General features: G+C 40.4%; 1 protein-coding gene across 3 annotated transcripts in view; it reads left to right on the top strand.

Annotated features, from left to right (window-relative positions):
- DNAI7 (dynein axonemal intermediate chain 7) overlaps positions 1-27,332 on the top strand; it is a 46,364-nt gene that overhangs the window by 16,295 nt on the left and 2,737 nt on the right. For 2 of the 3 annotated variants that reach the window (XM_054036897.1, XM_054036906.1), the window contains exons 6-14: positions 2,089-2,235; positions 13,063-13,166; positions 14,384-14,654; positions 17,896-18,001; positions 20,268-20,434; positions 21,593-21,743; positions 25,612-25,826; positions 26,594-26,761; positions 27,023-27,136. In XM_054036897.1, the coding sequence (XP_053892872.1) occupies positions 2,089-2,235; positions 13,063-13,166; positions 14,384-14,654; positions 17,896-18,001; positions 20,268-20,434; positions 21,593-21,743; positions 25,612-25,826; positions 26,594-26,761; positions 27,023-27,136 (1,443 nt within the window). The remainder of the gene's footprint in view (positions 1-2,088; positions 2,236-13,062; positions 13,167-14,383; positions 14,655-17,895; positions 18,002-20,267; positions 20,435-21,592; positions 21,744-25,611; positions 25,827-26,593; positions 26,762-27,022; positions 27,137-27,332) is intronic. The other variant, XM_054036915.1, reaches the window with a different exon arrangement.

Raw genomic sequence — 27,332 nt, 5'->3', positions numbered from 1 at the left:
TAGTTTGAAATGGGTGGATTTGAGCTCACCACTTTTTTACTTCTATTTTGATTCCTGGCCTCCAACTTCCTTCAGCAATGCATCTTTTAGGTAGCCTGTTGCATTTCAGGATTGCTTTCTGAGGCACTGATACTAGAAGTTTGAATATACAGCAATAGTAAGTGTGGTCTGTTGCCTCTACTGCAGTTAATGACATCTTCTGGTAATCTTAAATTACTGTGGTTATGCGTTAATTAGATTTCTGTTGAATGAATGAATAACTGATTGATGTAGATGATCATAATAGTACAAACAAAGGGATCTAAATGTTTCTCTCCCTGTGTGCATGTAATTTCTGTTGACACTAATGAGTGTAATTTACAGAGAAGGAGAGAAGAATATGAAATATCATATCAAATACATTTAAATTAGTCTACAGTAAACATCACACTAACAAATACAATGTTAATGGATGACTTTGCTAATACGACAATATCTAATAAACATTTGACATTTAATCTCAGGCAAGCATTGTAGACATCAGGATGGATTAGTGTTAGTTTGTTAGATGTGCTAAATATCATCATCTTATTGCAAGCAACTGTGTCATTGGAGCATTTATCCAAACCTCCAATTTTGGTTTATCCTGTAGATTAAAATTTTGTTGACATATTTGTTCCTATTACATTTTTGAAATTCAAATTTGAGATTATTATTAGCGGAAGAGAACTTTCTCCAGAATTTAGGCTATAAGCATAGCTTTCCATTAAAATCCTGATTTTGACCAACCCCCTCCCCACCCACAGACTTTGTCAAAACACGGTATGCTTGAAATTTCTCATGTGTGTTCTTCTGTGAGAGGAGAATTTTCTTTTGAATAGTCTAGAGGGGAAATGGATAAATCATTCTTGAGATATGACAGTTTAAATTAGGGGAGAATTCAGATTATAATGGACATCTGTAGGTGCGCATTATAGTCCAGGTGACAAAATAGATTTGATTATAAGCAAATGGCAATCAATAAAGCACATTCAGTCTACAAGAATAAGGAAAATTCATGTGAAGAAGCCTTATAACTGTCAATGTTCTTCTGATGGCTGGAGTTGCATGGCATCATACTCACACAAATTCAAAATTTTCATTTACAAAAATAGCATAATTTACAAAATCAGCACTGACATCACCAATATAAAAATCTGTTTTTGTTATGATGGGACCTCTGATGTGAAAACAGGGAAGGAGTATATCCCAGTATTCTATTTCCAGGAAACTAAGCAAATACATTTTACTTTGAATCTCCTCAGGTCTGAGGTGTAAGAGTCTTGGTTCGGGTTCAAAACATAGATCTCCAAAATAGAATTATAGAACTTCTAGAGAAAGATATTGCTTATATTCATGACTAGTCACTCCAGTAGACTTAATCAGTTAGTGGAGTTGTCCTGCCAGCATCCACACATATAAAATGATGTCTGGAATTGCTGAGACTCAGGTCAGGAACTTTGTTGTCTGTAGACAGCACTACGTTATGAGCCAACAGGAAATCTCTTATTAGCTGTGTAGCACTTGTTTCAGATCCTACTGGTTGTCCCTGTCATAGCTGTGATGAGTTTAGGAAATAAATATTTTTTTACAAAAACCTGGAACAAACAGGTCAAAGAAACAGAAATATAACTCTGTCTCAAGCAGAGTTTCTGTGCCCTGCAATTTTTCTTGCTCAATAAGTCAGTCCTGCACTGAATGTGGGAGGGATCCTGTGAAAATACTAGTATGTGATGACATAATTAAAGACTGTATCATAATATGTATGTATAAACGGGCAAAATTAAGGTTGCACAAGCAAATGCCTTAATTCTGGCATTTCCTAATTTTGAAACCTTAATAATGTCCTTTTTAGATGTATAATAGAGAGAGAATTCCTGTAACCAGTATTTGTGTATATGCAAAAGAAGCAAGTTCAGCTCATATTTTAACAGAGCACAGGATACCTTATATATGATATCTGAAATCAAAAGAACAGAAATCATTCTCCTACCCTACTCCCCGAAAAAAGGAAATTAAACTGCTATGATTTGATTGTAAAACTAATTTGGAAAGTTTAATGTATTTTAGTTAATCGAGAAGTTGAATTTTCTGTTATTGGACACACCGCCAAATGAGCTAATGGAAAAGGTCATCATTCAGTACCAGGAGTCAATTCTGGAATTGCAGAGTCTTCTTCATCAGAAATACAACGAAGCAACAGAGCACCTACTTAAAGTAAGCAAACTTTGTATTTTAGTTGTTAGTTTTCAAATGTTATTCATGAAATATCAAGGGCAATAGGAAAGTAACAGTTTTGTACATTAGGTTAATTTGCAAAAGTGACTTTTTTTACACTGTGATACAGACTATTGTGTAAACTTCCCCACCTCAAACATAATCATGTACTGGATTGATGTTTCTGAGGACCTCTCCTTCACAGTGTCTGAAGTTAGAATTTTTAAATTAACCTAAGGAAGTTCAATTCAGTGGGAACTGGGTATTTCAGTGTGATTTGACACTAAGGGAATTAAGAGATCTTTGAAAATCCTGGCCTTAACTGTCACCATGATTTAAATTAGCAGTAACCATTGATTACACAAAAATTTAGTGATTAAATGCAAAATATTAAGTTGTTAAAAGAATCTTTGACAGATAAACTTTTAAACAAGTTTATATGACAGACTTTTTTAATTGAGATTTTATCTGAATTGAAGAATATATATAACAAGATAATTAATATACATATAGGAAAAACACTGTATATATAATTATACTTTGCCTGCTAATTTAAACAGTTGATTCTATAGTGGATTATGTATGTTTAGCAAGAGGATGGTGGTAGGAAAACAAATGTAGAGAGGAGAAGAAATAAGAAAAAGTGGAAGGAAGTGGTTGTATGTTTGTAAGAAATTGTTAAGTAAATATGAAATTATGACTATTTAATAGGCTGTGATCTGGAATCAAGCCTCATGAGTTCAGTCTTAGATATCAAATGTGTTGATATTGAACCAGTTTATGTAATTCTCTTTCTCTGGCTGTGACTCGAAGTTCTTTTAACCATTCTGAGTAACTTAGGCTACATCTACACTACAGGGGGGAGTCGATTTAAGATATGCAAATTCAGCTACGTGAATAGCGTAGCTGAATTCGACGTATCGCAGCCGACTTACCCCGCTGTGAGGACGGCGGCAAAATCGACCTCTGCGGCTTCCCGTCGACGGCACTTACTCCCACCTCCGCTGGTGGAGTAAGAGCATCGATTCGGGGATCGATTGTCGCGTCCCAACGGGACGCGATAAATCGATCCCCGGGAGGTCGATTTCTACCCGCCGATTCAGGCGGGTAGTGTAGACCCAGCCTTAGACATATGCAACCTGATCCAAAGCCCTATGTAAAGTAAGTAAATGTAAATCTTTTTGGCCCTTCAGGTAGACAATGTCAACAAGCTTTGTATTCTTTTTAATATTGTATATTGATAAAATGTGTCCAGGACTGTGAAATGGGCACATATTATCCAACAATATCCTCATTCTGCTCACGTTGAATAGTGTTTTACTTCATGAGTAGTTCTGTGGAGGTCACCGAGTAAGGGGCTATTCTGCTTAAGTAAGGGTGGGACTGTCGGGCCCTCCATTTGGTAGTACCTCATTGGCTGAATTTATGCTGATGTGGGAACTTAGTTAAAATTGAAAACTTACAAGAGTACAAAATGCAAAGCTACATTGGCCCTTTTGCAAATATACAATATTTTGTGTTATTGAATCTATGATGTTAACTTTTATGTCTTAACAAATAAGTGCAATGTGACCCAGCTGTAATTGCTGTAGTGTAGTCTTTTTCCTGTTATGTGTTTTTTGCTTTATTAAATTTTATGGAGTTAAAAGTAACATGAAAGTTTTTATTAAACTTTTGAAAGATTTTTCAGAAGGCCAATTCTCCTGAAGTAAAGATGCCATTAATTAATCATTTGTGCAAATAATTTAAGACACAGGACTTTGGATTCTGTTATATGGCAAACTAGATTCTACTTTTATTACTTTCAATCAGATAGCAAGAAATCAAATGAGTAAATCAGTAATTCAGCACAGTATGTAAAATTCAAATTAATACATTGCATTGGAGAAAATCAACCCGACTACATTTACTGGGGGCATCGTGCATTACATTCACAAAGCAACATTAACAAGTTAGCTGTGACTCCGTGATTGTCTGGTTTAACTATTCAAATACTGAAATAAACAGATTTATCCTAGTAAAGGTTTTATTTTGAGCAAGGAGAAAACACTACTTAAAATTACTGACTATTAGAATGAGGGAATAATTCATTTTATTTGACTAATTTTGCCTTTTTTATTTTTTTGTTTTGTGCATTGTCCACAAACATCATGAAATTCTCTAATTTATTCATCGTTCAATATTATTCATTAATTATTTTAGCAAATAGTTTGTGGCCTGCAGATTGTTTGAGTGGTGAGTACTAGAATCAAATATATACTGTGCACTATAAAGAACATATCTAACAGATACAGAGCAGACTTCTCATTGTATCTTCAACTGTAATATTTGCAGTTCACAATAAATGGTGTTTTGCGCCCCAATGCTGAGCTAAGGTCCACACATGTGGTCTCTTGCACCTGTGCAGACATCCATTGACTCTAATGTGATGCTTTATAGTCATGTGGGTCTGCCTGTGCATATCTGATTGTATGATTGGGACCGTGATTAATTACAGAAGTCAGCCAGTTAGGGAGCAGAAAAAAATCACTTGATTTATGTAACTAATCAACACAGGGTGAACTGTAATTTTTATAATCAGCTATGCAATTAGAAATTCCCTTTTGGTCAATATGAAGTATTCAATCTAAAATTTAGTTTTCAATGGTATCGTCACTAGTAACATTCATTTCAGCACTGAAATGCTTCAGGAAAGAGACCACAAAAATGTTGCAGACTTGCTCAAATCAAAATTCACTTTCAGATTCAAAGAAATATTTTTTTCCATTATTGCTCAGCTCTGCTAACAAATTAGATTAATGATAAGCAATCGCTTATTCATAGTAGTTAGTTTTACATTAAAAATGAAACCTCTACCAATCTGGCATAGGAACTGCAGATTGTTTAGAGTCAGCTATTAGTTTCAGTGTCAGGGTTCAGCAGCTCAAGCGCAGCTATGGAACCTAGGTATTCTTCTTTGAGTGATTGCTCAGATTAATTACAATTAGATGTGTGCGCGCCGCATGCACAGTCGTCGGAAAGTTTTTCCCTAGCAGCACCCCTTGGGTCTGCTGTGGAGCTGTGGATTGGCACCTCCATGACGCTCTATATATGGCCCTGCTGACCCAGCACCTCTTCAGTTCCTTCTTACCGCCAGTGACAGTCGTTGGAACTGCGGTAACTTGCTTAGCAAGCTCTCCTCGTTTTCCCTAGCCTTTCAGTTTAGTTTAGTTTAGAGTTATTCCTAGTCTAGTTAAGTTTAGTTTAAGTGGTTTTCTGTTGTTACAGCAGATAGCTGTTGGGAGCGGAGGGTTTCCCATCCACCCTGACCGCGTTCCCCCTTGCGGACTTGAGGTATGCCTAAGTCCCAAGGGTTCAAACTCTTCAAGTCCTGCAACAAGCCCATGCCAACGGGCGACCCCCACGACACTTGCTTAAAGTGTGTGGGGGAAGCACACCAAGCAGACAAGTGCAGGATTTGTAAAGGGTTTCGCCACAGAACAAAAAAGGAGCAGGACTTTCGCCTCAAGCAGCTCCTTATGGAGGTGGCACTTAGACCGCAAGCCACATTGGTGCGGCAAGACGCGGCACTGAGCTTATCGGTGCACAGTGCCCCAGTAGTAGTGGTAGAAGCGGCATCGCGGAAGGACTCTGGAAGAAACTTGTGACACCACCGCTCCCTGGCACTGAAACCAGTGAGATCGACCCAGCACCGGTCCCATTCCCCGGTGCAGAAGTGTCACTGGAAGCAGGGGAGGAGTGGATCTCCGACTCTGAGACCCACCCCTTCGGAGCCGGCCAATGGGGCATGTCCCAGGGAGGAGCACCCAGTTCCAAAAACTTTGGAGCTGGCACCGTTGATTTCAGCCACCGTTGATTTCAGCTGGCACCGTTGATTTCAACCATTGAATCAGGTGCCATTGGACTCCCTGAGCCAGGTCATTGAGGATGTGGAACTACCATCCACCCCGGACACCTTTGAGGCCGCGAGGGACCTCATTGCTGTGATGGCGCCGTGGTCCCCGGTCCTTTGCACCAAGCCTCCGGTGCCACAACATGTGGCACAGTCTCGAGGCAAACCGGCGATGCTTCGTCCTTCAATGTCTGCAGGGACGGGACAGAGGTAATTCTGGTGGCACCAGCGTGGCCTCAACAACACGGGTACACCACAGTACTGGAACTATCGGTGGACGCCCCGATCACGTTGCCTTTCCTCCCCGATCATGTTGACGCCCCAATCACTCAGGACCACAGTTGTCTTCATCATCCTGACCTGTACTTCCTCCACCTCATAGCCTGGAATCTTCATGGCTAAACCCCATGGAGCTTCTGTGCTAGGAACAGGTAAGGGAGGTCCTATTCGGCAGCAGGAAGCTCTCCACTAGAGCCATGTATCTGGCAAAGTGGAAAAGGTTTACTTGTTGGTGTGACCAGCATCATACACTCCCTCTTCCAGCACCTGTACCTCTCATCTTAGAGTACCTTCTGCACCTGAAACAGTAAGGCCTGGTAGCATCATCCATAAAGGTACATCTCACTACTATCTCGGCTTTCCACCCAGGAGTGTCTGGACGCTATGTCTTTGCCATAGACAAAGACATGGTTGGCTGGTTCCTCAAGGGTCTGGAATGGCTTCATCCCCAGATTAGACAGCCTGTTCCCTCATGGGACCTTAACCTAGTTCTTTCCAGGCTAATGAGGGCTCCCATTTGAACCACTGGCAACTTGCTCTCTTCTTTATCTGTCATGGAAGGTAGCCTTTCTGGTCACCATTACATCAGCAAGGAGGGTTTCTGAGTTAATGGCCCTTACCCCTGACCCACCCTATATGTTTTTTCACAGGGATATAAGGTGCAACTCCGGCCCCACCCGGCCTTTCTTCCTAAAGTTGTGTCACACTTCCACAGTAGTCAAAACATTTTCCTGCCAGTTTTTTATCCTAAGCCTCATGCCAGTTGCCGTGAGCAGAGACTGCACTCCCTGGATGTTCGGCGAGCACTAGCCTTCTACATCGAGTGCAGGAAGTCGAACCAGTTATTCATAGTGGTGACAGACTGGATAAAAGGGCTCCCGATCTCATCTCAAAAGATATCTTCCTGGATCACGTCATGCATCTGCACGTGCTATGAGCTGGCCAAAATACCAGCCCCGGCTCTTACAGCACACTCCACAAGGGCTCAGGCCAAATCAACGGCATTCCTAGCCCAAGTCCCAATACAAGAAATCTGCAGGGCAGCAACTTGGTCCTTGGTGCACACGTTCACCTCTCATTACGCCATCATCTAGCATTCCAGAGATGATGCGGCTTTCGGCAGAACAGTGCTCCAATTAGCAATTCCATAACTCCGACCCCACTGCCTAGTTAAGGCTTGGGAGTCACCTAATTGGAATCAATATGAGCAAGCACTCAAAGAAGAAAAAATGATTACTCCCCTTCTTGTAACTGTTGTTCTTCGAGTTATGTTGCTCATATCCATTCCAAACCCTCCCACCTTCCCCTCTCTCGGAGTAACCGGCAAGAAGGAACTGAGGAGACGCCGGGTTGACAGGGTCATGTATTGAGTGCCATGAAGGCACCACTCCAGGGGGCTCCACAGCCGACCCGACGGTTGCTGCTAGGGGAAAAACTTTCTGATGACTGTGCATGTGGCGTGCACACACCTCCAACAAAATAAACTGCTGTTTGCTTTACTGATCTAAGTAGTTCCATTGACTTCAATGTGACTACTCATCTGAGAAAAAGATTTCGCTTTCAAGATTTTGTTACTTGGTATCATCAAGGTCCAGTTCAGCTTCCCCTCTGGTCTGGTCACTTGTACTGGCAGGGATTGGTAGGCATCAGCCAAAGGTGTCTGGATTCTCTAGTTCAAATAGCTTTTTCTGATGCTGCAGGGTATTTCTGTCTCACACTGAACTATTGGGAAAGGAATTTTTAGTGAACACAGTTGAAGTTACATTAAGCCTTGCCTTTTTAAGTTTGCTTAACACGTATGCCAAACTATTTTCCACATTCAGCTATCATTTGTGTAAGGTGATCTCTCACCACAATTCTCCAAAATCAATTAAACACATTAAAATCTGTCAAATACGTATGAGGCTAATATTAATAATTATTCATTACATTAATAAGTAGGCATGAAACCCAATGTTGAATTCATGGTCTTCAGTTCCCACATCTTCTCTGGGACTCATCTTTATAGCCTCTCTGGTAGTTCCTTTAACGATGTCAGGGGAAAAAATATATTCTCATAGCTATTTTTCTGCTTTAATTCCTGTCCCTGTCCATTGCACTGGAATAAGGGTGAAGACTGTGGCTGTTCTCCCCACTCCATTTTCAGTTTGACAAGTGCATCAATGGTCTCTGCAGCAGAAGTATAGTATGCAACTGCCCGGTCTTCGTTACTTTTTGAGTATGGCTTAGTAGACCAGAATCCATTCGCTATGTGTGTTAGCCAAAAGCATGGTATCGCGATAAACAAATAATACTTAATATCGTCCCTTAAGTTGTCAAGTAAACTCAAAAAGCTCCTCTTAAAATCTTTCATCATCAGGATTATGTCTGTTCTGAGCAAGACGCATTTGTTTCAGCTGCTCATAGAAGGTTTTGCTTCTGACACAATCTCATTTTTTTCTCTATAATATTTAGTATCAGAGGAGTAGCCGTGTTAGTCTGGATCTGTAAAAAGCAACAGAGGGTCCTGTGGCACCTTTAAAATTAACAGAAGTATTGGAGCATAAGCTTTCGTGGGTGAATGCCCACTTCGTCAGACGCATGTGTCTGACGAAGTGGGCATTCACCCACGAAAGCTTATGCTCCAATACATCTGTTAGTCTTAAAGGTGCCACAGGACCCTCTGTTGCTTTCTATAATATTTGTTGCCCTGTTAAGCTCCTCTTCCAGCTCTATTACCTTTCACTTATATATTTTGCTAATGGTTAACTGAAGATGAAGCTGTTTTTGAACTGATATTAATTAATAACCTGAAGAAGAGCTCTGTGTAAGCTCGAAAGCTTGTCTCTGTTGTCAACAGAAGTTGGTCTTTGTCTCTCTACTATCCTGGGACCAACACAGCTACAACAACACTGCAAACAACAAGGGAAGATATGAATTTTTGCACGACAACATTATGTATATTTTGAGCTTGGTTTCCTTTCACAGTGGTTCTGAGCATCTGTAGTGGTCTTATTTGCTCATTGGCCATGTCTGTCTATGTAATGAGCTATGTATTCTTAATCTGCAACACCTTAGCTGCTTGACTTAACTTTCTACAGTTTCTGTTTGCTTATTTCAGTCAGTAATTTACTTCTGCCATTTTAATACCTGATTTTCCTACTTGACTTTGAGTATTTGTTTACTTTGAACTGGCTATAATGCTTGTCCTTATCTCTGGAAATTCTGTTCTTTCATACCCTACTAATTCCTCTCACTGCTCTTTCTTCCTGGACACACGCAGGGAACTTCTAAATACGGATGATCTAGTTTCAGAAAACACTCCCCAAACTTAACCAAGTATTACTACATTTAACCAAGTACTACTACTTAACCAAGTAATACTACAAGTATTACATCCTTGTCACAGTCTTCCTACAAATGAACAAGCTGTTCATACAAACAGGCACATTTGGGGCTAACAGTAAGTCACACCTAGATTTACTGGTGTATAGAATCTTGTAGCTTAACTTGAATTCTAAAAGGTCACCACTTTATACTATGCCACAATGAGATACACAGAATCTTGTAGGAGCTAGGGGTTACTTGAAAGTTGAGCTATGCAAAGTCTTAAACTTTTAGTAACATATCAGAAGGCTGATTCTCCTTCAGTAAACCCCCCATTAATTAGTATTGTTTAGCCAAAATAATTCAAGGCCAAGGAGTAAGAGCACTGCATATGGTAAACTAGATTCTGGACATTATTACTGCAAGTGAAACAGCAAGAAATCAGAGGAGCAAACGTAAAATACAATTTAGTGCATAAAAACACTGAGAAAATCAACCAGATATCATTTACTGGAATTGTCACACTGTGCATTCAATTAAAAAGTCAGTTGTGACTAGTAGTAATTTGGTTTAATAATTTGAAGTTAACAGACTTAAAAGTTAAAAGTTTCTGTTAACTAACTAAAAAAAACTTAAATGGTAAAAAAAAAAATACTTAAAATGAATCAAATTTGTTAACCAGTGTCATCTTTATAACTATTATATGAAATTTAATGAATGTCAGTATTTTGCAATAAGAACAACAGAGGGTGTAGTGTCAGGTTTCATCACCAGTGACTGTGTTCAGAAGTTGTCTAAGTTTCTCATTTGGAGATTAGATGTGGAAGCTATGTATTTTAATACAGGTAAGTATACTATTTAAAATGAGTGTGAGGATGCAAATACTTAGTCTGTCTTAAGATTCAGCATTTGATGGATGTTGGTTGTCAGGATTCAGTGGTGAGAGATGTAGATGATTTGTGTATATACAGGGAGCTGTCAACTTGTTTTCTTCTTTGAACCTCAGTTTGGTTCTCTGCCAGGGTCTGGTTCCTGCTGCCATTTGGTCCAATGGTACCAACAGGAATAAATGAACTTCCAAAACTGTTTGTATAATCTTCTCTACATTCAGATATGGCTTTCTCTAACACTGTAGTAGGGTGTCCAGACAGACACTGGACTGCTGAACTAGCAATTCCCAGCCTTATGTGAGTTGCTCTTATGAAAGAACTTCTCAGTTTCCCATCTTGGCATCCCTCATGTTACTTTCTCTCTAGATGTTGCTCCTTTTGTATCTGAACACAGAATGTCTGAAGACAGAACACTTCTTTGATAGTATAGTGGTCATCTTTCAGGTTACAAGAACGAAAAGTACTTGTGGCACCTTAGAGACTAACAAATTTATTTGGGCATAAGCTTTCGTAGGCTAAAACTCACCTCATCAGATGCATGCAGTGGAAATACAGTAGGAAGATGTATATATACAGAGAAAAAATGGGGGTTGCCATACCAACTCTAAGGAGACTAATCAATTAAGGTGGGATATTATCAGCAGGAGAAAAAAAACTTTTGTAGTGATAATCAGGATGGCCCATTTCAAACAGTTGACAAGAAGGTGTGAGTAACAGTAGGGGAAAAATTAGCATGCGGAAATAGTTTTTAGTTTGTGTAATGACCCATCCACTCCCAGTCTTTATTCAAGCCTAATTTAATGGTGTCCAGTTTGTAAATTAATTCCAGTTCTGCAGTTTCTTGTTGGAGTCTGTTTTTGAAGTTTTTTTGTTGAAGAATTGTGATGTTTAGGTCTGTAATTGCGTGTCCAGGGAGGTTCAAGTGTTCTCCGACCCCCATTTTTTCATGTTCTCTGTATATCTGATATATATCTTCCTACTGCATGCATCTGATGAAGGGGGTTTTAGCCCACAAAAGCTTATGCCCAAATAAATTTGTTAGTCTCTAAGGTGCCACAAGTACTCCTCGTTCTTTTTGCTGATACAGACTAACATGGCTACCACTCTGAAACCTTTCAGGTTACAGTTAACTTTTCCTTTGATCTTCGGTTTACAATCTTGATGGCCACAGCTCAGCTTTTACCTTCTCCTTGCACGGTCTGAATATACATATCAAAATGTGCTGCTTCCTTCTGTTTCTCGCTGATATTTTAATGTTAATACCTTATTTGTATATTCTGTGATGAACTGTATCTTTAAAAATTGTAGTTTATTATGTGTTTGTTTCTGTGGGAGACAGAATGGACAATGGCTCTTCAACAAACAGCCTTGTTATCCTGTTACTGGTTGTCAGGGTGTAATAGAATTTTGCCTTGCTCTGAGATAACTTTATGGGGTTTTCAAAAAAAGTAGCTGCCTTTGACATTCCTGAGTGTACAACTGCCTTATTCCCAGCTCTTGTCCTTGGTGGAGAAAGCAGATTTGTAAGCTAACACAGCTGAAGTCAAATTAACCTATCGCTTACCAGTTTGTCCCAGGGTCCCTTTACATTTTATAATTTTGGAGAATCTTCAATAAATATAAAATGCTAGCTCTAAGGTTACTTAAATAGATTTGAAGGAAGGGGATCATTACACGTAGGGTGTTTTATGCAAAAGCAGCAGCATAGAAAAATATGTGACGATATCTATGCGAGAAGCTGCCAAAAAGGAGGACAAATTGGCATCAAAATATACGCTCCCCAATTTTGAGAAGTTGTTATTGGTACTCATATGAAGTGCAGCCAGATACCACAATAATGGGTGCCTTATAGATACTGGATTACTATTATTTGATTTATGTAATTCTGGTAGTTGTGCACAAGACTTTATCACAGCTCAAGTGTACCAGATAAAAGAGAGAATCCCTGACTACCTGGATTTACAGACTAAAGGCATTGAGTGGCTGTAATACAATGCTATGCACCTAAACAAAGGATAATGTGTGGCCATTGTAACTAGAGTGTATCACTGAACAAGTGGGTTTTCTGGGCCTTTGTACAGAAGTGCAAGGACTGACCATTATAGGGGTAAGTCCCCACTTAGAGAGAACAAGGGGAAGACTCTGTCTTTCTAGGGCAGATAAGAAATATGTCATAAATTTGATCAGTTAATTCACTGAATTAAATTATACAGTAATCAATGACTGTTTTTAACATTTTAGCTAGTGATCACAGTGAAGAAAGTTTTAAATCTCGTATAGGCCGTTACAAATTATCACATGTAGATTTTACTTAAGTCAGATGTTATCCTAAGAATTTATGATTTGCTCAGTTTTTTAATCGTTCTTAGTGCAAAGACAATAGCAGTTCTTTCATCAGTGTCAAGTACATCAACTCCTCCTAGTTTAATTTAGATTAATATGCTGATTTGTTTTTTGCAGAAGGCTAGTACTTTTGCAGATTCTGACAGTGGAAATATGGATGTGGTCATAAAAGATAAAAATATCACTTTCTGTATTTGGGGAAACCTCAAGAAGAATCCAAGGTACAGTACAAAAGTGAACTTATTTCAAATTAGCTCTATCTTTGTACATCTCTATGTAATAAAGACTCAGGGCCAGTTTCTGACAACCCTTATTCATGTTGAGTAGCACTTTACTTCACAAGTGGCCCTCATCTGCCTGGAGGGAGGGGGGAGTGTGTCAAGCACTGGAATTGTGGAAGACAGCTGTAAGACTGCCTGCTGAGGACTCCCTCGCAAGCCCTAGTGTAGGGGGTCTGCTCAGGGTAGGATGGTTATGTTGGGGCAGGGCTACAGCACTCTGGAGTGTTAGGACAGCACTGCAGCCTATAGGGCAGCCTAGGGAGGCTTCTGTAACTTGTGCCCCCCAGAACTGTTTAAATTATTCTATGTGCGGCAAAGGAGCCTTGAATCAGGAGAGTGTAAAAGTGGCTTGATGTTACGTTAGCATCCTTCGATTGGGCACAGAATATGCTGCACCTTTTAAAGCACAGCACAGAATCTCACCCAATGTTCCTAAGCAAAACATGGAGGTTTATGTGTGGAAGATTTTATAATTCTAGCCAATATCTTCTTGTATTAAAATGGGCAGAAGGAGAGTTCTCATTTGAACAGGTCTCTGTCTGCTTGGTCAGAAATGGGACCTCCAGTCAGACTATGGCAGGCCAAAGATCCATGGGGGAAAAAGGCCCAAGTTCTTGGGTATCTGATTTGACACAGAATTGATCTCCTTCTGTATGCCTTCTAGCCCATTTCCTACAGTGGCACAGAGGCAGGTGATGTGCTTGTTCTCCTAGCTTGACTCTCTTTACCTTAAGTGCCTCCTCAGCTTGTTTGTGGAAACTGTGGAGAGGGACTTAATACAGACAGCAGCTGCATTAACCTATGCAGAAATGTGCCTAATAAATGAGTCCAGTTTACCTATGAGGATGCTATATAGAACAGCTGACTCCTCCCCTTCTCTGCCTGGCCATGATCCTTAACTGCATGCAGAGCTTAATTCTTTTAATTCTGTTTTAGCTATCTTGGAGGGGCTGGTGGCAGCTCTCGGTGCTGGGTGAGCACGTGATGACCATCTAACCTATTTTTCCAGTTTTGTTCCCCAAACTGTGACATATGGTAAAAGGCAACATAGGTTCCTGTATTACTGTGATAAATGTACTGGAATATTGAAGTGTGATGTACAAATAATTATACTGACTTTACTAGAGCATTCTTTTGCTTTAATTCTCTGTTTACAGATTTAAAAATCATATGTTTTGTGATGCAGAAAATGGATTTGATCTTCCAAAGACAGTGGCCACAAGTGATGTTGCTGTCCGCATCTTGCACACTCATTATGATCATATTTCCCCACTACAACTCATTCCCAAACTGCATTTAAAGGTGCAAGCCCCAGAAAGCAAACCAGAATTAACTGTGCTTTATGATATGAAAGAAGAAAAAGAAGAGGAACAAAAGAGTGGGGAAGACAGCAGCCTGGTAATTGAAAAGGAATCTGATGGAAGAAAGGTAAGAAAGATGTAAAAGGTACAGCATGAACAGTGCTGTCAGTTAATACCTAGCTGCATAGTATTAGCATCTTAACAGATCTTTACATGTCTCCCTTGTGCCTTAGAAAACAAAAAAAAGTCCTTAAAATGTTCATTCTCTTTATAAAAGAATTCCTCCTTTTTGGAGAAGGTCTTGCAGTTGAGTACCTTATAACTAAAAATGGGCCTACCACAAAAGTACTAGCAGTTCAGTACCCTGAAAAGGTAAGGGAGCAGATCCTGAGATCTTAACTCAAGTTTTATCCAAGTGAAGTTCTTCTTACGTCAACAGGAGTTTTCCTCGAGGAGGACAAAGTAAGAGCTAAATATCTCAAGATTTGTCCTATAGTGAATTTTTAAAACACTTTTAAACTGTAGTCTCTAAGCACTTAGATACAAAAACTAAAACCAGATAGAGCCAAATTCTGTTGTTATTTACACCATATAGAATTTAGCTCCATAGGTGACAAAGCTATCCATAAGTACTGTTGCCACCACCAACTAAACAAAAAAACAAGACTAAACTAAATCAGCTACATGCCACATCACATAAAAAATACATCGTACCCTGAAGATCACCAAACCCAAGCTCAGGCAGACCACCAAGACTAGAACATGACAAAGCCAGTGATTCTCAACTGGAGAAGGCTCTGCAGCAGTCCTGCAGAATTCAAATCAAGGACCTGACAGCAAGAGCATCTCAGTCAATCTTAACTGCTGTGGCAGGATGTTCAAAAACACTGAACCTTTTGAGTCAATTCCACAAAGACTTTTGTATAACCAATCTTCTTCTGCCCACTCCAGGAGGCCATGGCTTGTTCCTTGAAACTATCCAAAGTATCCTAAGCCTTCTCCCTTCCTTGCAGTCACACCCTTCCCTATAGTCCCTCTCATTTCTGGTTATCTTCTCAACCACCTGCCTTTTGAGATCTGCTGGGTTTACCAAGACTGGCAAGCTCTGAAGCCACACAAGGTGTGAGATGAACAAATTGCAATCTTACAAATTTGGGGGCTATCTAGCTGCACCATCCATTGTAGACCACAAGTGAGGGAAAGTCCAAATTCTTAGGAATTTGAAGTAACCATCCTCAGCTTAGGGCACAGCACACAGATTGCCACACCTGCTGGACTGCCATGGATCTTGAGAGATAGGGGAAGGAGAAAAGAAAGACCAGCAATCTGAGAGTAGAAATGACTGTTTTGATGGAAAGTTGTAGTAGGAATGAAGATTTGTGATTGTTGTGGATGGGAGTGGGATCAGGGCATGGATAATACCAGATACAATTGTAAGACATCACTGTAAGAGGGTCATTCAAAAATGTTAATAAGTATATTAGAATGAACTGATTCTGTTTACAGAAAATTCAGTTTTCAGAGTGGTAGCCGTATTAGTCTGTATCAGCAAAAACAACGAGGAGTCCTTGTGGCACCTTAGAGATAACAAATTTATTTGGACATAAGCTTTCGTGGGCTAAAACCCTTCATCAGATGCATGGAGTGAAAAATACAGTAAGCAGTATATATATTGCAGCACATGAAAATTCAGTGTCCCACAAACCACACACCGGAGTCCAACACTGTCAGGACAGTCTGAAGGGGTGCAAAGTAGGTTTTAGAATGGAATGGGTCTTTACTCTGGTGTTGTGGTTGTTTAGTCTCTGTATGTTGATGTCTAGTTTTTCCACTAGAGGGTTGGCGAAATACCATCTCTATCAATCTGAATCTCTTCCAAGTGATATCCCATAGTTGTACAATGGCTTTTTTTTTACTCTTATTAGCTTCTATGACTTGTAGATTAACAGGCAGTTCTAAATTACTCTGATTCTGCTGCCAAACTTTCTGGGTAAATAACTGTAAACTACCATTTTTACATTTTATTAACATATATTTACAGCAGTGGTTCCTGGCCTTGTTGTGTCTCCCTCTACCACATTTGCTGCAGAGCAGTGCCTGAGGCAGGTCACCCCCACTCCCTGTTTCCTTTACATAGGGTTGCCAATTTTGGTTGGTAGTATTCCTGGAGGTTTCATCACATGACATAATCTTTAATTCAAGATTAATCTTTAATTCCTGGAGAGTCCAGGACAATCCCGGAGGGTTGGTAACCCTACTTTTATACCATGACACATCTCACCTGTCTTATTGTCTTTCTCCTGTATTTTTCTGGCTTTTGCTTTTCATTCCTGGTTAAGCTCCTTACCTTGTTCTTTTTCCCACTCTTCTCCTCTCTCTTCCAAGTCTAGTTCCCTCTCCACCAATCCTCACTCTTTTCCTGTTCCCACCTCAGGGATCCGCTTCTCTGAACGCCGGTTGCTCACCTGGGATATCTTTTATAGTTCTGTTTGCCCTTAGTTTTTTTCTTCCCCCATTTTTTTCTCTAGTTCTGTCCCTCTTTCTGCTGCTGCATGGTCTCTCTCTGTTCCCCTGCAGGGCAGGCATTCCATACAGGTCTGCAGGCTGCCTCTTGCCACAATTCCCTCACACAGTGTATACGGAGAAGCACTTTAGCTCCGTCTAGCGGAGGGGGAACAAACATGCAATAAGTGCCCAGCTACTTTCCCCATTACTATGCCTCTCAGAAGTCTGGCACAACAGGGGTGAGGGCACATCTAGGATGAAAATCCAAAACTTACAATAACTTTGTGAAAGGGGAAAACAATGAGAGGTATGAAAAGTCTCATAGGGTAGGTACAAACGAAAGAGTCAGGATATCTGAATTCTATGTTTGTTTCTATTACAGTTCCTATCTTTCACCCTGCATTAGCTTTCTCATCAGAAAAATGAGGCTAGTAATACTTACTTCACATAGTGCTATGAGGCTGAATTCATTAATATTTGAAAAGTGCTTTGGGATTTTTGGAGGGAAGCTGCTATAGAAATGCAAACATGTTCTCTCTATCTATATATTTAATATGTAAAGCTGATTACCTGACTTTGACAAAATCCAGACTGCCCGAGACAATGTTTTTGTACCAAAACCTGGTTTTGTCAGCTAGCAAAAAAAAAAAGAAGAGTGCCATAATGATGCATTCTGGATATTCCTACACTATGGCCCCATTCCTCCAGTGAGCTTCATGCACATCTCATTGCATAATGAGGGCCTTACTCATTCTCCCGAGGTTTTCTTTTTCACAAAGAAGCTACACTATTTTTAATTGCGCCTGTCTCACTGTAACCTAAAAACACTATATTTTGTTTTTATATGTTTGTTTTTTAAATAGAGTGCCATCTCTTTCAAAGACAGCACTAAAATTGATCCTGGTGAAAATGAGAAGCTAGAAGAGGAATCTGATAAGAAATTAGAAAATGTTAGCACCATTTCAGGAGGTACTCAGATTTTACATACAGTATTGCATAATTATATACATTTTTAAACTTCTGATTTTACTCTAGGCAAACATTGGAGCATACAAAACCAGTGTATATAATGTAGCACTGACACCTACATGGACAGTACAAAGATGTTGTAGATATTGCTCTCATTTTATATATTTATAAAATATAATACGTACAAGTGTCTTGAGAGTCTAGCTAGGTATCTGTCGTGGGTGAATAAGGTTCTTCCCTTGTTTCTGAGTTAGGCTGAGATTGTCAGTTATTGAAGCTTATGCATAACTGGGAGCCCAGGAATACTTCCTTACTTAAGCATGTACTTAAATAAGATGCTTAAGTGCTTAGCTGAATCAGGGCCATAATCCCAGGAAAGAGATCAGTGCTAGTTGTAGTCTTCTTTCTCATATAAATCAGCCATCAGTTTCTCCAACACTTTTAGATCCTTCAGTTTAGTAAAATCATTGATTTATTTCTTACACTTTCTTCTAAAACAAGATGACTGTGTGTTGTGCAGCATTGATTATCTGAGCAATAGAGCCTTTTACCTGTTTAAAAGAACTTTCCTGTGGGTGCTGCCCCAGCAACCAAACTTTCAGGTTCACATCTAAGGATGACCCAGGTAGGTATTTCCCCTGGGATTTTTCCAAGGAGTGGATTTTAGGCATTTAGCTCTCTTAAGTGCCTTTAAAAATCCCAGGCTTAATATTAACTAAGACCTGTGCCGAGAAATGGTATAATTATCTGTATTTGTTTAAGGTCTTTTTTCTTCATTGTTTTAGTGTGAAAAAGTATGTAAAGAGCAAAGTGTCTTCTCTATTTGAATATATTTTTACAAGTGTTAAAAAAGATCTTAATGATTTAGCTTGGGAGAACAAGTATTTAGCTTTGTTTAGAAGAAGTTTAGTTTTTTTTTTAATTAAAAAAAAGGAAAGCCAAAGTTGTAGTAAATAGTACAGTGGATTTACTACATAGATTAGTATATTATACTATTAAATATACAGAGAGTTTAAATTGTAGTATGCGCACAGTAGACTATAAAAACTACATACAATATGTGAGCATATATAATATTCATATGAAACTAGCAACCCTTTCCCATCTCACTCTAAAAAAGACCTGGAAGCACATCACACTTGATATTTTTAATTTGTTGAGATTATCTCATTTTAAAAAAATATAGTCTTTTATTTAGTAAGTTTTATAGTAGTTACTTTATCTTGTGTTATTGAACAGAGTTTAAGTGGATCCTCATAATAAATTGTTTTCCTTATATTATGATACCTAATAACATATTTTTCATGCATTTTGAACATTGCTAGTGACCATCCAGCCACCTACGTATTGTTAGAGGGTGAAAATCCTATATTATTTTCTTTAAGTGCTTAGAACTTTTAAAAAACATTCACCATTGGAAAGTCTCTTAAGAATTTTGGTAAGGAATTTCCTCTACTCTGCCATTTCGGATTCTCTAAAGAATTTTGTTCCACAAATTCATCACCCTCCATCCCCTACTGTGTTAAGCATCTTCCTTTTCTAACTTCAGTTTGTGGCCCTGTGTTTGCCTTACATGCACTTTCCATAACCCCTGTAGGATTTTATATAACATTGGGGCCAAGTTCTCCCTGTTAGTTATAACCAGTGCAACCTCACTGACTCCAGACCAGATTCTACTGTCATTTACTGTTGTGAAACTCCATTGCGTTTATTGAGGTTGCACAGATTATACCCAAGACCCTGATTCTGTAGGTGAATCTGCTTGAGCAGACCTGTGAAGTCACTTACAGAATCAGGGCCTAGTAGTAGGAGAAATGCACCCTTCTCTTCAAAATCTCAGTACTAAAAACCTAAGAAGATGGTGTAATCATTAGGTATGGATTAATAAATCCATTGGTGGTCATAGTCTAAGCAGCTACAGAATGCCTTGGTTACAAAGGAACTCCAAGTGCCCATAGGTGGCACATCAGCCATATGCCTAGTTATAATTGGGGGCCCTACAGTTCTTAATTTAAGGCCCCACAAAACCTAAGTCCATCCCCGAATAAGCCTTCTATTCATTTTTATTGTCTGTCTAATTTTATCCATTCCAGTGAATCCTTTAAAAAATCCATAGACCACCAGAAGGTGGCGCTGAGCTATTGCAGCGTAGAAAACCATTTAAGTACATATTTAGATGCTGTATGTGCAAAAAGCATTTGGGATTTGAAATCTTGGTACTTTATTCAGACATTGAATTAATACATGATATTTGGTTGTTATTTAGTTCAGGTTGCACCACTGCAGGTGGCCACTGAAGAAAAAGAAGAAGAGATAATTGGCGAAAATGTAGTTGATTTGCACCAGTTCACACCAGTGGGTGGAGTGTACCTTATTGATGCACTGAAGCTCCCACCTCAAGCCAAACAAATCAAAGGCTGGACCATGGTGGAAGTAGGTCAAGATCTGAAGCAAAATTGCACCCAATGAATCTCTTTTAGTTCTGATTACCCTGGAAAGAGTTGCCACAGTTCTGGAGATTTGTCAATATAGAGTTCACACAGTATAAACAAACAGTTCTATCCTAGGGTGACCAGATCACAGAGGTGAAATATCGGGACGCGGGGGAGGGGGGAGGGTGTGTGGAGGGGGAAAAAAAAAAGCCGGCGGCGGAGCAAAAAAAAAAAAATTTTGCGTCCCGACCAAAGGTAGGTTGGGACACGGGACAAATAAGCAAATATCAAGACAGTCCCGATAAAATCAGGACATCTGGTCACCCTATTCTATCCTTTGAGTTTCTGTGCACTGAGATTAAAAGCTGAGTTTTCAAATCATGCTCCTCAGTTGCACCTGCAAACTTTCTTATATAACTGTGGCATCCATATAATGGATGTGTATGCATTCAGACAGGTATTCACACAGCCAGTTCTGTTAAATGGAGGTAGCACAGACACCTGAAATCACTGCATTTGAAAATGCTGCTAAAGATGTTGGTTAAAGGAAAAGGAAGTCCTTGCTTCATTTTATAAACAGAAGGATGTGTTAAAGCCTATGATTGTGATAACAGAGCTTTGAGTTTAATTCCAGGCTCTGCTGAAGACTTTATGGTCCTTGGGCAACATGCCTAAGTTTCCCAATTGTAAAATTTTGAGATCACATTTACCTGCATCACAGGATTTTTGTGATACTCATCTCATTAATAGACATAATTTACATAAACTGCATCTAGCTCAAGTAAATATGTTCATTGGGGGACTGAGACATATAACTCCTCATCCCTAACCCAGCACCTTCATGTAGAGCTGCAATACAGCCCCCAATGCAGGCAGTACTTGAATGTCATACATATGGGCTGGAGTAATAGCTGTCGCCCCTCTCTGTGGCTGTACAGTGTTTGTAGAAAGCCCTTTGAGATCCACAGATGGAAGATGCAGAAGAAGCAAAGTGTAATTTGCAAAGTTACAAAGATGTGTAGAATTATCAAATGATATATAAAGTTTTTAGCTCTTTAAATTGTATTTTATTGAACTCTACAGAGGACCAAAGTGGCTTACAAAATTTAGTAGTCTATTGCTGTTGACATTTTCTCTTTTCTTCACCTCCCCATCAAAGTTACTCGATGTAGGATTGGAGACATATCCGTATCCTCCAGAATCAGAAGAAACTGAAGATGCCACATATCCACGTATAGGGGTGATTCTTAGACTTCTTGACAGTGTGATATTTTTTGAGGAACCTGTGGTTGCCAGATGGGATTCTGCAGGTACAGTAAGTCTTCAGCCAGCTGTTACACACACATGCTAAATCCAAAAACCTTTCTTAAGTTCAAGTCCCAGAATTCAGATCTGGATTTTAATTTTTCCAAAATTCATGGAGTATTTGGAACTCAGACTTTGGCAAGTCCCATTATAAAGATGAGATCCAGTTCAGATCCAGAGTTCGGTATGGGCCCTTCGCTGTTCATTATCCTTTGATTTTTGAAAGCTTAACATTCAATTGGTGCAGAATTTCTAATAGACTCAAGATTTTGTTGCTCCCTTATTCAAACAGTCTTTATTCTGTAAATTATTTAGAAGTAAGGAAAATGTTGTATAGTGTTTCAGTCCTCATTCAATGATATCTCTTGGCAATTGGCTCCATTAAAAAAATCTTTCTAAAATGATGATAAGCTATTATCTCTGTTTTACTATTTGGGTTTACATGTTTTAGCTCCCATATCGTGTAAATATTAGAGCAAGATAGAGAAAGGTATTTCATTTTGTGAAAGATTTCAATATTTCAGTATTTAATTTCATTCTGATTAGGAATAAAAGCCCAAAATTCTCTGTGAAAGGGGATTGAATCCTAGCTCTGAGACAGTCTACCTGGAATGCTGTCCTGGCACTGCAGATCCTGGCGTCCCTGGGTGCCAGACCATGGAAGTCCTGGTTTCAGAATTTGCCTTGTTTCTGGAGATAACTTAATCAAAATTGAACGGCGTCTGCAGAACGTTTTGATTTCAATAAATTGGTAAATCCCTGTGAAAAAATGTTTTGTCCAAAGGTTTTTGGTCAGTTGCAGTAAATAGGTTGTTCTTCCAGTGCTTGCTCATGTCCATTCCATGTTAGGTGTGTGTGCTCACCACATGCACCGGTGCTAGAAGTTTTCCCCGCAGTGGTAGCTGTAGGGCTGGCTCTGGCACCCTCTGGAGTGACGCGCTATAAGAGGCACCAGCAGCCCTCCCCCCACCTTCAGTTCCTTCTTACCGCCAGTGATGGTGCTGGAACATCCTCTTGCTTTGGCAAGCAATTGTACCAGTGGTTCTTCTCTACTCTGCCGCCGATAGTAACAGCTCATTCAACAAGAGCACAGGTATCGTCAGCAGCTTCCTGGCTCATGTTCTGATCCAGGACATCTGCAGGGCCGCAACGTAGTCATCTGTCCATACCTTCATGACCCATTATACGATCACCCAGCAGGTCTGAGACGACGCTGGCTCCGGTAGAGCGGTGTTGTAATCAACGCATCCATGAGCTTCTGACCCACCTCCAGAGGTACTGTTTGTGAGTCACCTAACATGGAATGTACACGAGCAATCACTCGAAGAAAAAAAAAAAAAAGGTTCTTCTTCGAGTGATTGCTCCTGTCTATTCCACAGTAGGTGTGCGTGCTCGCCACGTGCACCGGTGCCAGAAGTTTTTCCCTTAGCAGCATCCATAGTGGGGGAGCACCGCTGCGGCCCCCGGAGTGGCGCCGACATATCGCGCCATAAAGGGGGCTGCGTGCTCCCCCCACCCTCAGTTCCTTCTTGCCGCCAGTGAAGGTAGTCGGAACTTTGTGCTCCAGCTTTGCAGCATTTCTAGCCTTAGTGGTATCCAGCTTTCACTGAAGTTACTTGTTGATCTTTTCTCTGTTAGTGCCGGGCTCAGGGCATGCCCCGTGGCCCAAGCTTCAAGTCGTGCAACTCTTGTCGCAATTCTGTGCCCAGAAGCGATCCACACACTCAGTGTCTTTGCTGTCTGGGCAAGGCTCACATTAGTGAGAAGTGTAAAATTTGCTGCTCCTTCAAGCCGCGAACAAAGAAGGAGCGTGACTCCAGAACTCCATCTTGGGGCTGGACTTTGCATAGGAGGGAGGAGGGGGGGGTCTACACCCACACGAGAGAGTCTACTTAAACCCATGGGAGACCCCTCCATTTTGTCTTCAGCTGGCTAAGGAAGGAGCCTCCCCCCCCCCCTCCCCCCCCCCCCAAGTATACTTGAAGGAAACTGGAAGAAAGGACAGTAACTACAAGGGGTGTGAGTGATTGCTGGACCCAGGTTAAAAGGAGATTAGCCTGTAAAAGGGAGCATTCTGGAACTGGTGAGGAACTTATCTGTATTTAGTTTGATTAGACATAGATTTGCGCATTTTATTTTATTTTGCTTGGTGACTTACTTTGTTCTGTCTGTTACTACTTGGAACCACTTAAATCCTATTCTCTGTATTTAATAAAATCACTTTTTTCCTCATTAATTAACTCAGAGTATGTATTAATACCTGGGGGAGCAAACAACTGTGCATATCTCTCTATCAGTGTTATAGAGGGCGAACAATTTATGAGTTTACCCTGTATAAGCTTTATACAGGGTAAAACGGATTCATTTGGGTTTAGACCCCATTGGGAGTTGGGCATCTGAGTGCTAAAGACGAGCACGCTTCTGTGAGCTGTTTTCAGGTAAACTTGCAGCTTTGTGGCAAGTTATTCAGACCCTGGGTCTGTGTTGGAGCAGACGGGAGTATCTGGCTCAGCAAGACAGGGTGCTGAAGTCCTGAGCTGGCAGGGAAAACAGGAGCAGAGGTAGTCTTGGTACATTAGGTGGCAGCTCCCAAGGGGGTTTCTGTGATCTAACCCATCACATCACCTACTGTGGAATACACAGGAGCAATCACTAGAAGAAGAAAGGACAGTTACCTGTTCCGTAACTGGCGTTCTTCGAGATGTGTTGCTCCTGTCTATTCCACATCCCACCCTCCTTCCCCTCTGTCGGAGTTGTCTGGCAAGAAGGAACTGAGGGTGGGGGGAGCACGCAGCCCCCTTTATGGCACGATATGTCGGCGCCACTCCAGGGGTCGCAGCGGTGCTCCCCCACTACAGATGCTGCTAAGGGAAAAACTTCCGGCACCGGTGCACGTGGCGAGCACGCACGCCTACTGTGGAATAGACAGGAGCAACACATCTCGAAGAACACCAGTTTCGGAACAGGTAACTGTCCTTTACTTACCTTTCGTAACTGGTGTTCTTTGAGATGTGTTGCTCACGTCCATTCCATGACCCACCCTCCTACCCCTCTGTCGGAGTTCCAGCAGGAAGGAACTGAAGGAGGGGCAATGGCACCTCTTACACCGGCGTATACCCATGCCACTTTAGAGGGTGCCAGAGCCGGCCCTATGAATACCACTGGGGAAAAACTTCCGGCATCCATGCATGTGGCGAGCACACACACCTAACATGGAATGGACATGAGCACCACATCTCAAAGAACAACAGTTATGAGAGGTAACTAACCGTTTTTTTCCCTCAATGTGCAAACAACCAAATTACAATAGCCTAACTTATCATTAATAGTGCTGCAGTTCCTCTGTGCCATTTATTTTAGTCACAACAGTGTAACAGTACTCATTGATGGTTATGAGAAAAATTACAGCTAGAAAATTTAGATTATAGTATATAAATCTATCTTGAGCCAAATTCTACTTTCAAATCATATACATTTAAAAGGCCAAACACTGTTCTCACACCAGTGTTAGTCCAAAGTACCCCCTCTGGACTTCAGTAAAGTTATTCCTGGTTTATATTAGTGTAATAAAGTGGAATTTGACTCTATTAATGTTCGAGAGTAGTATTTATTATAAATGAGCTCCCAGACTGTTAGCTACACCATCATCCATGTTTTCATTTTAAGTTATCATTTTTAGGCTAGGGAAAATTTTGATACCAATTGTAAGACTATCTTTCTCTTAACAGCTATTAGCTGTATTATATGCCTAATATTCTCCAGAGCTCAGCATACCACTTGACCCAAAGTAAATGTGATGTATTGTACTACCACTACCAAAAGCAACAGCGCTAACAATTTTTCCCTCTCTTTTTTTTTTAATATACAATATAGGCAAACAATGGAGAACTGATGGTATCAGTGACATAAAGTACAAAATGAAAGAGAAACAAATCTCTTTTGAGATGGCTGCTTTTTATACAATCACACTGATTCAGGATGCTCACCTCAATATGCCATACCAGTCATGGGAACTGAGACCTAATGGCACAGATGAATTACTTTTCACGGTTGTTACAGCCTTTGCAGAAGTTCAAATGCAAATTAAGGTACAGTACATGTCTTGATACATGCAACTCCAATAATAATGCAATGGTTATTTAGGCCATTATCAGAGCTAATGTTTGAGTTCAGGCTGCCCTAGTGAGGGTGAAAGTGTGAGGATATTTGTGTATTGACCTCCCCTCCTGGAATTGGGAAGGTGCAGGGTAGGGAATAGAACTGGTGCTTTAGCCTAGGTTTTTGCCCAGCAGGCAGCATACTGCTAACAGAGTTTAATGAATGTATTTTGAAAGCTGCAGCTCCCACCATCCCATGTTAAATTTAGGGCCATCTTACAAAGCACAACTCTCCACAAATTACCCCTCTTTCCCCCTTTTATTTTAGGAGTCTTAAAAGGCAGCTCTTCAACTAATCTGCTATTTTAATGATACTTGCTCAGTGTAAAATCTCCTCCTCTGACTTACACATACAAATCTACCTTCTAGTTACCCTCAAAATCTGACAGGTATCTGCCAGCTGAATTAAGATCCACTATGGGGGCAATGTGCTGACGCACTGCTTAAGCTCTCGAGGCGGGGAACATTCTAGAGGCCGGGGTGAACAGAGCAGATTAAGTGCTAGGCAATAGCAAACATGCCTCCTTCCCAGTCTGCACACAGCCCCACTTGAAGTTTTGGTCCTGGCTGCTATTGGTTGGTAGTGCTGGGGATATGGGGTGCAGGTGAATGTGTATGCATCAGAGGTATTTATAAAGTAGTCACTATGGGACTTAGGATCTGGAGAAAACACTTTTTTTTATTGCATTGTGCAACAGGGTAATCAGTGTATGCTGTCTTCAGTCATGGTGGATGGGAGTGAACAACTTTCCCACTTGACAGGAAAATGGACATCTCTAATTGACCTGATCATTGCTTTGAAAAAGGCTGGTGTGAACATTTTCCCATCAGACTACTCTTACAAGTACGTCTGCGTGAACAAGAAGGTGAGACAGCTATGAACTATTTTTTTTTTAAATCCAATTTTCTACTTGTAGACAAAATTTTTTGGCACAAAGGTGGATCTACGCCACCCAGAACCCACGGGTACCTGGGTAAGACAGCTTGCAGAGCCACCCAAAGGACCAGGAACCAGAATCTGTCCCACTGTCTTTTGAGCGCAACTTGCTTTTCATTATGGTAGTCTAGCATAAAGTGGGGTGATTTGTTGGATCCGTGGTTTCTGATTTGTACCCTTTATGTTACAGACTCCACTAGCAGAATTCACAACTTATCAACAGATGGCGCTGGTTGCATCTGCTTTTGCTTTCAGTTGGAGCAAGTGGAATCTGGCATCTGGTCAAGATCAAGTAGTTTTTAAGGTTGCTCTTTTAGATTTAGTCCACAGAAACAATCCAGAATAATGTAACGTAAGACTAGATAAGCAACATTGAACTACAGGTAGCTCATGACCTTTCTCAGAGCAGCGCTCTGGCTTGGCAGTTTTAATAGCTTTAGAATTAGCTGCTTTTGGAAGTTTTACAAAACTTTGTGTACTACACTGATTCTCTAAGGGCT

This window comes from Malaclemys terrapin, chromosome 1 (genome assembly GCF_027887155.1).
Source record: "Malaclemys terrapin pileata isolate rMalTer1 chromosome 1, rMalTer1.hap1, whole genome shotgun sequence".
NCBI classification, from domain to species: Eukaryota; Metazoa; Chordata; order Testudines; family Emydidae; genus Malaclemys; species Malaclemys terrapin.
Note: the sequence above shows the minus strand (reverse complement) of the source record. Positions and strands in the feature narration are given on the sequence as shown.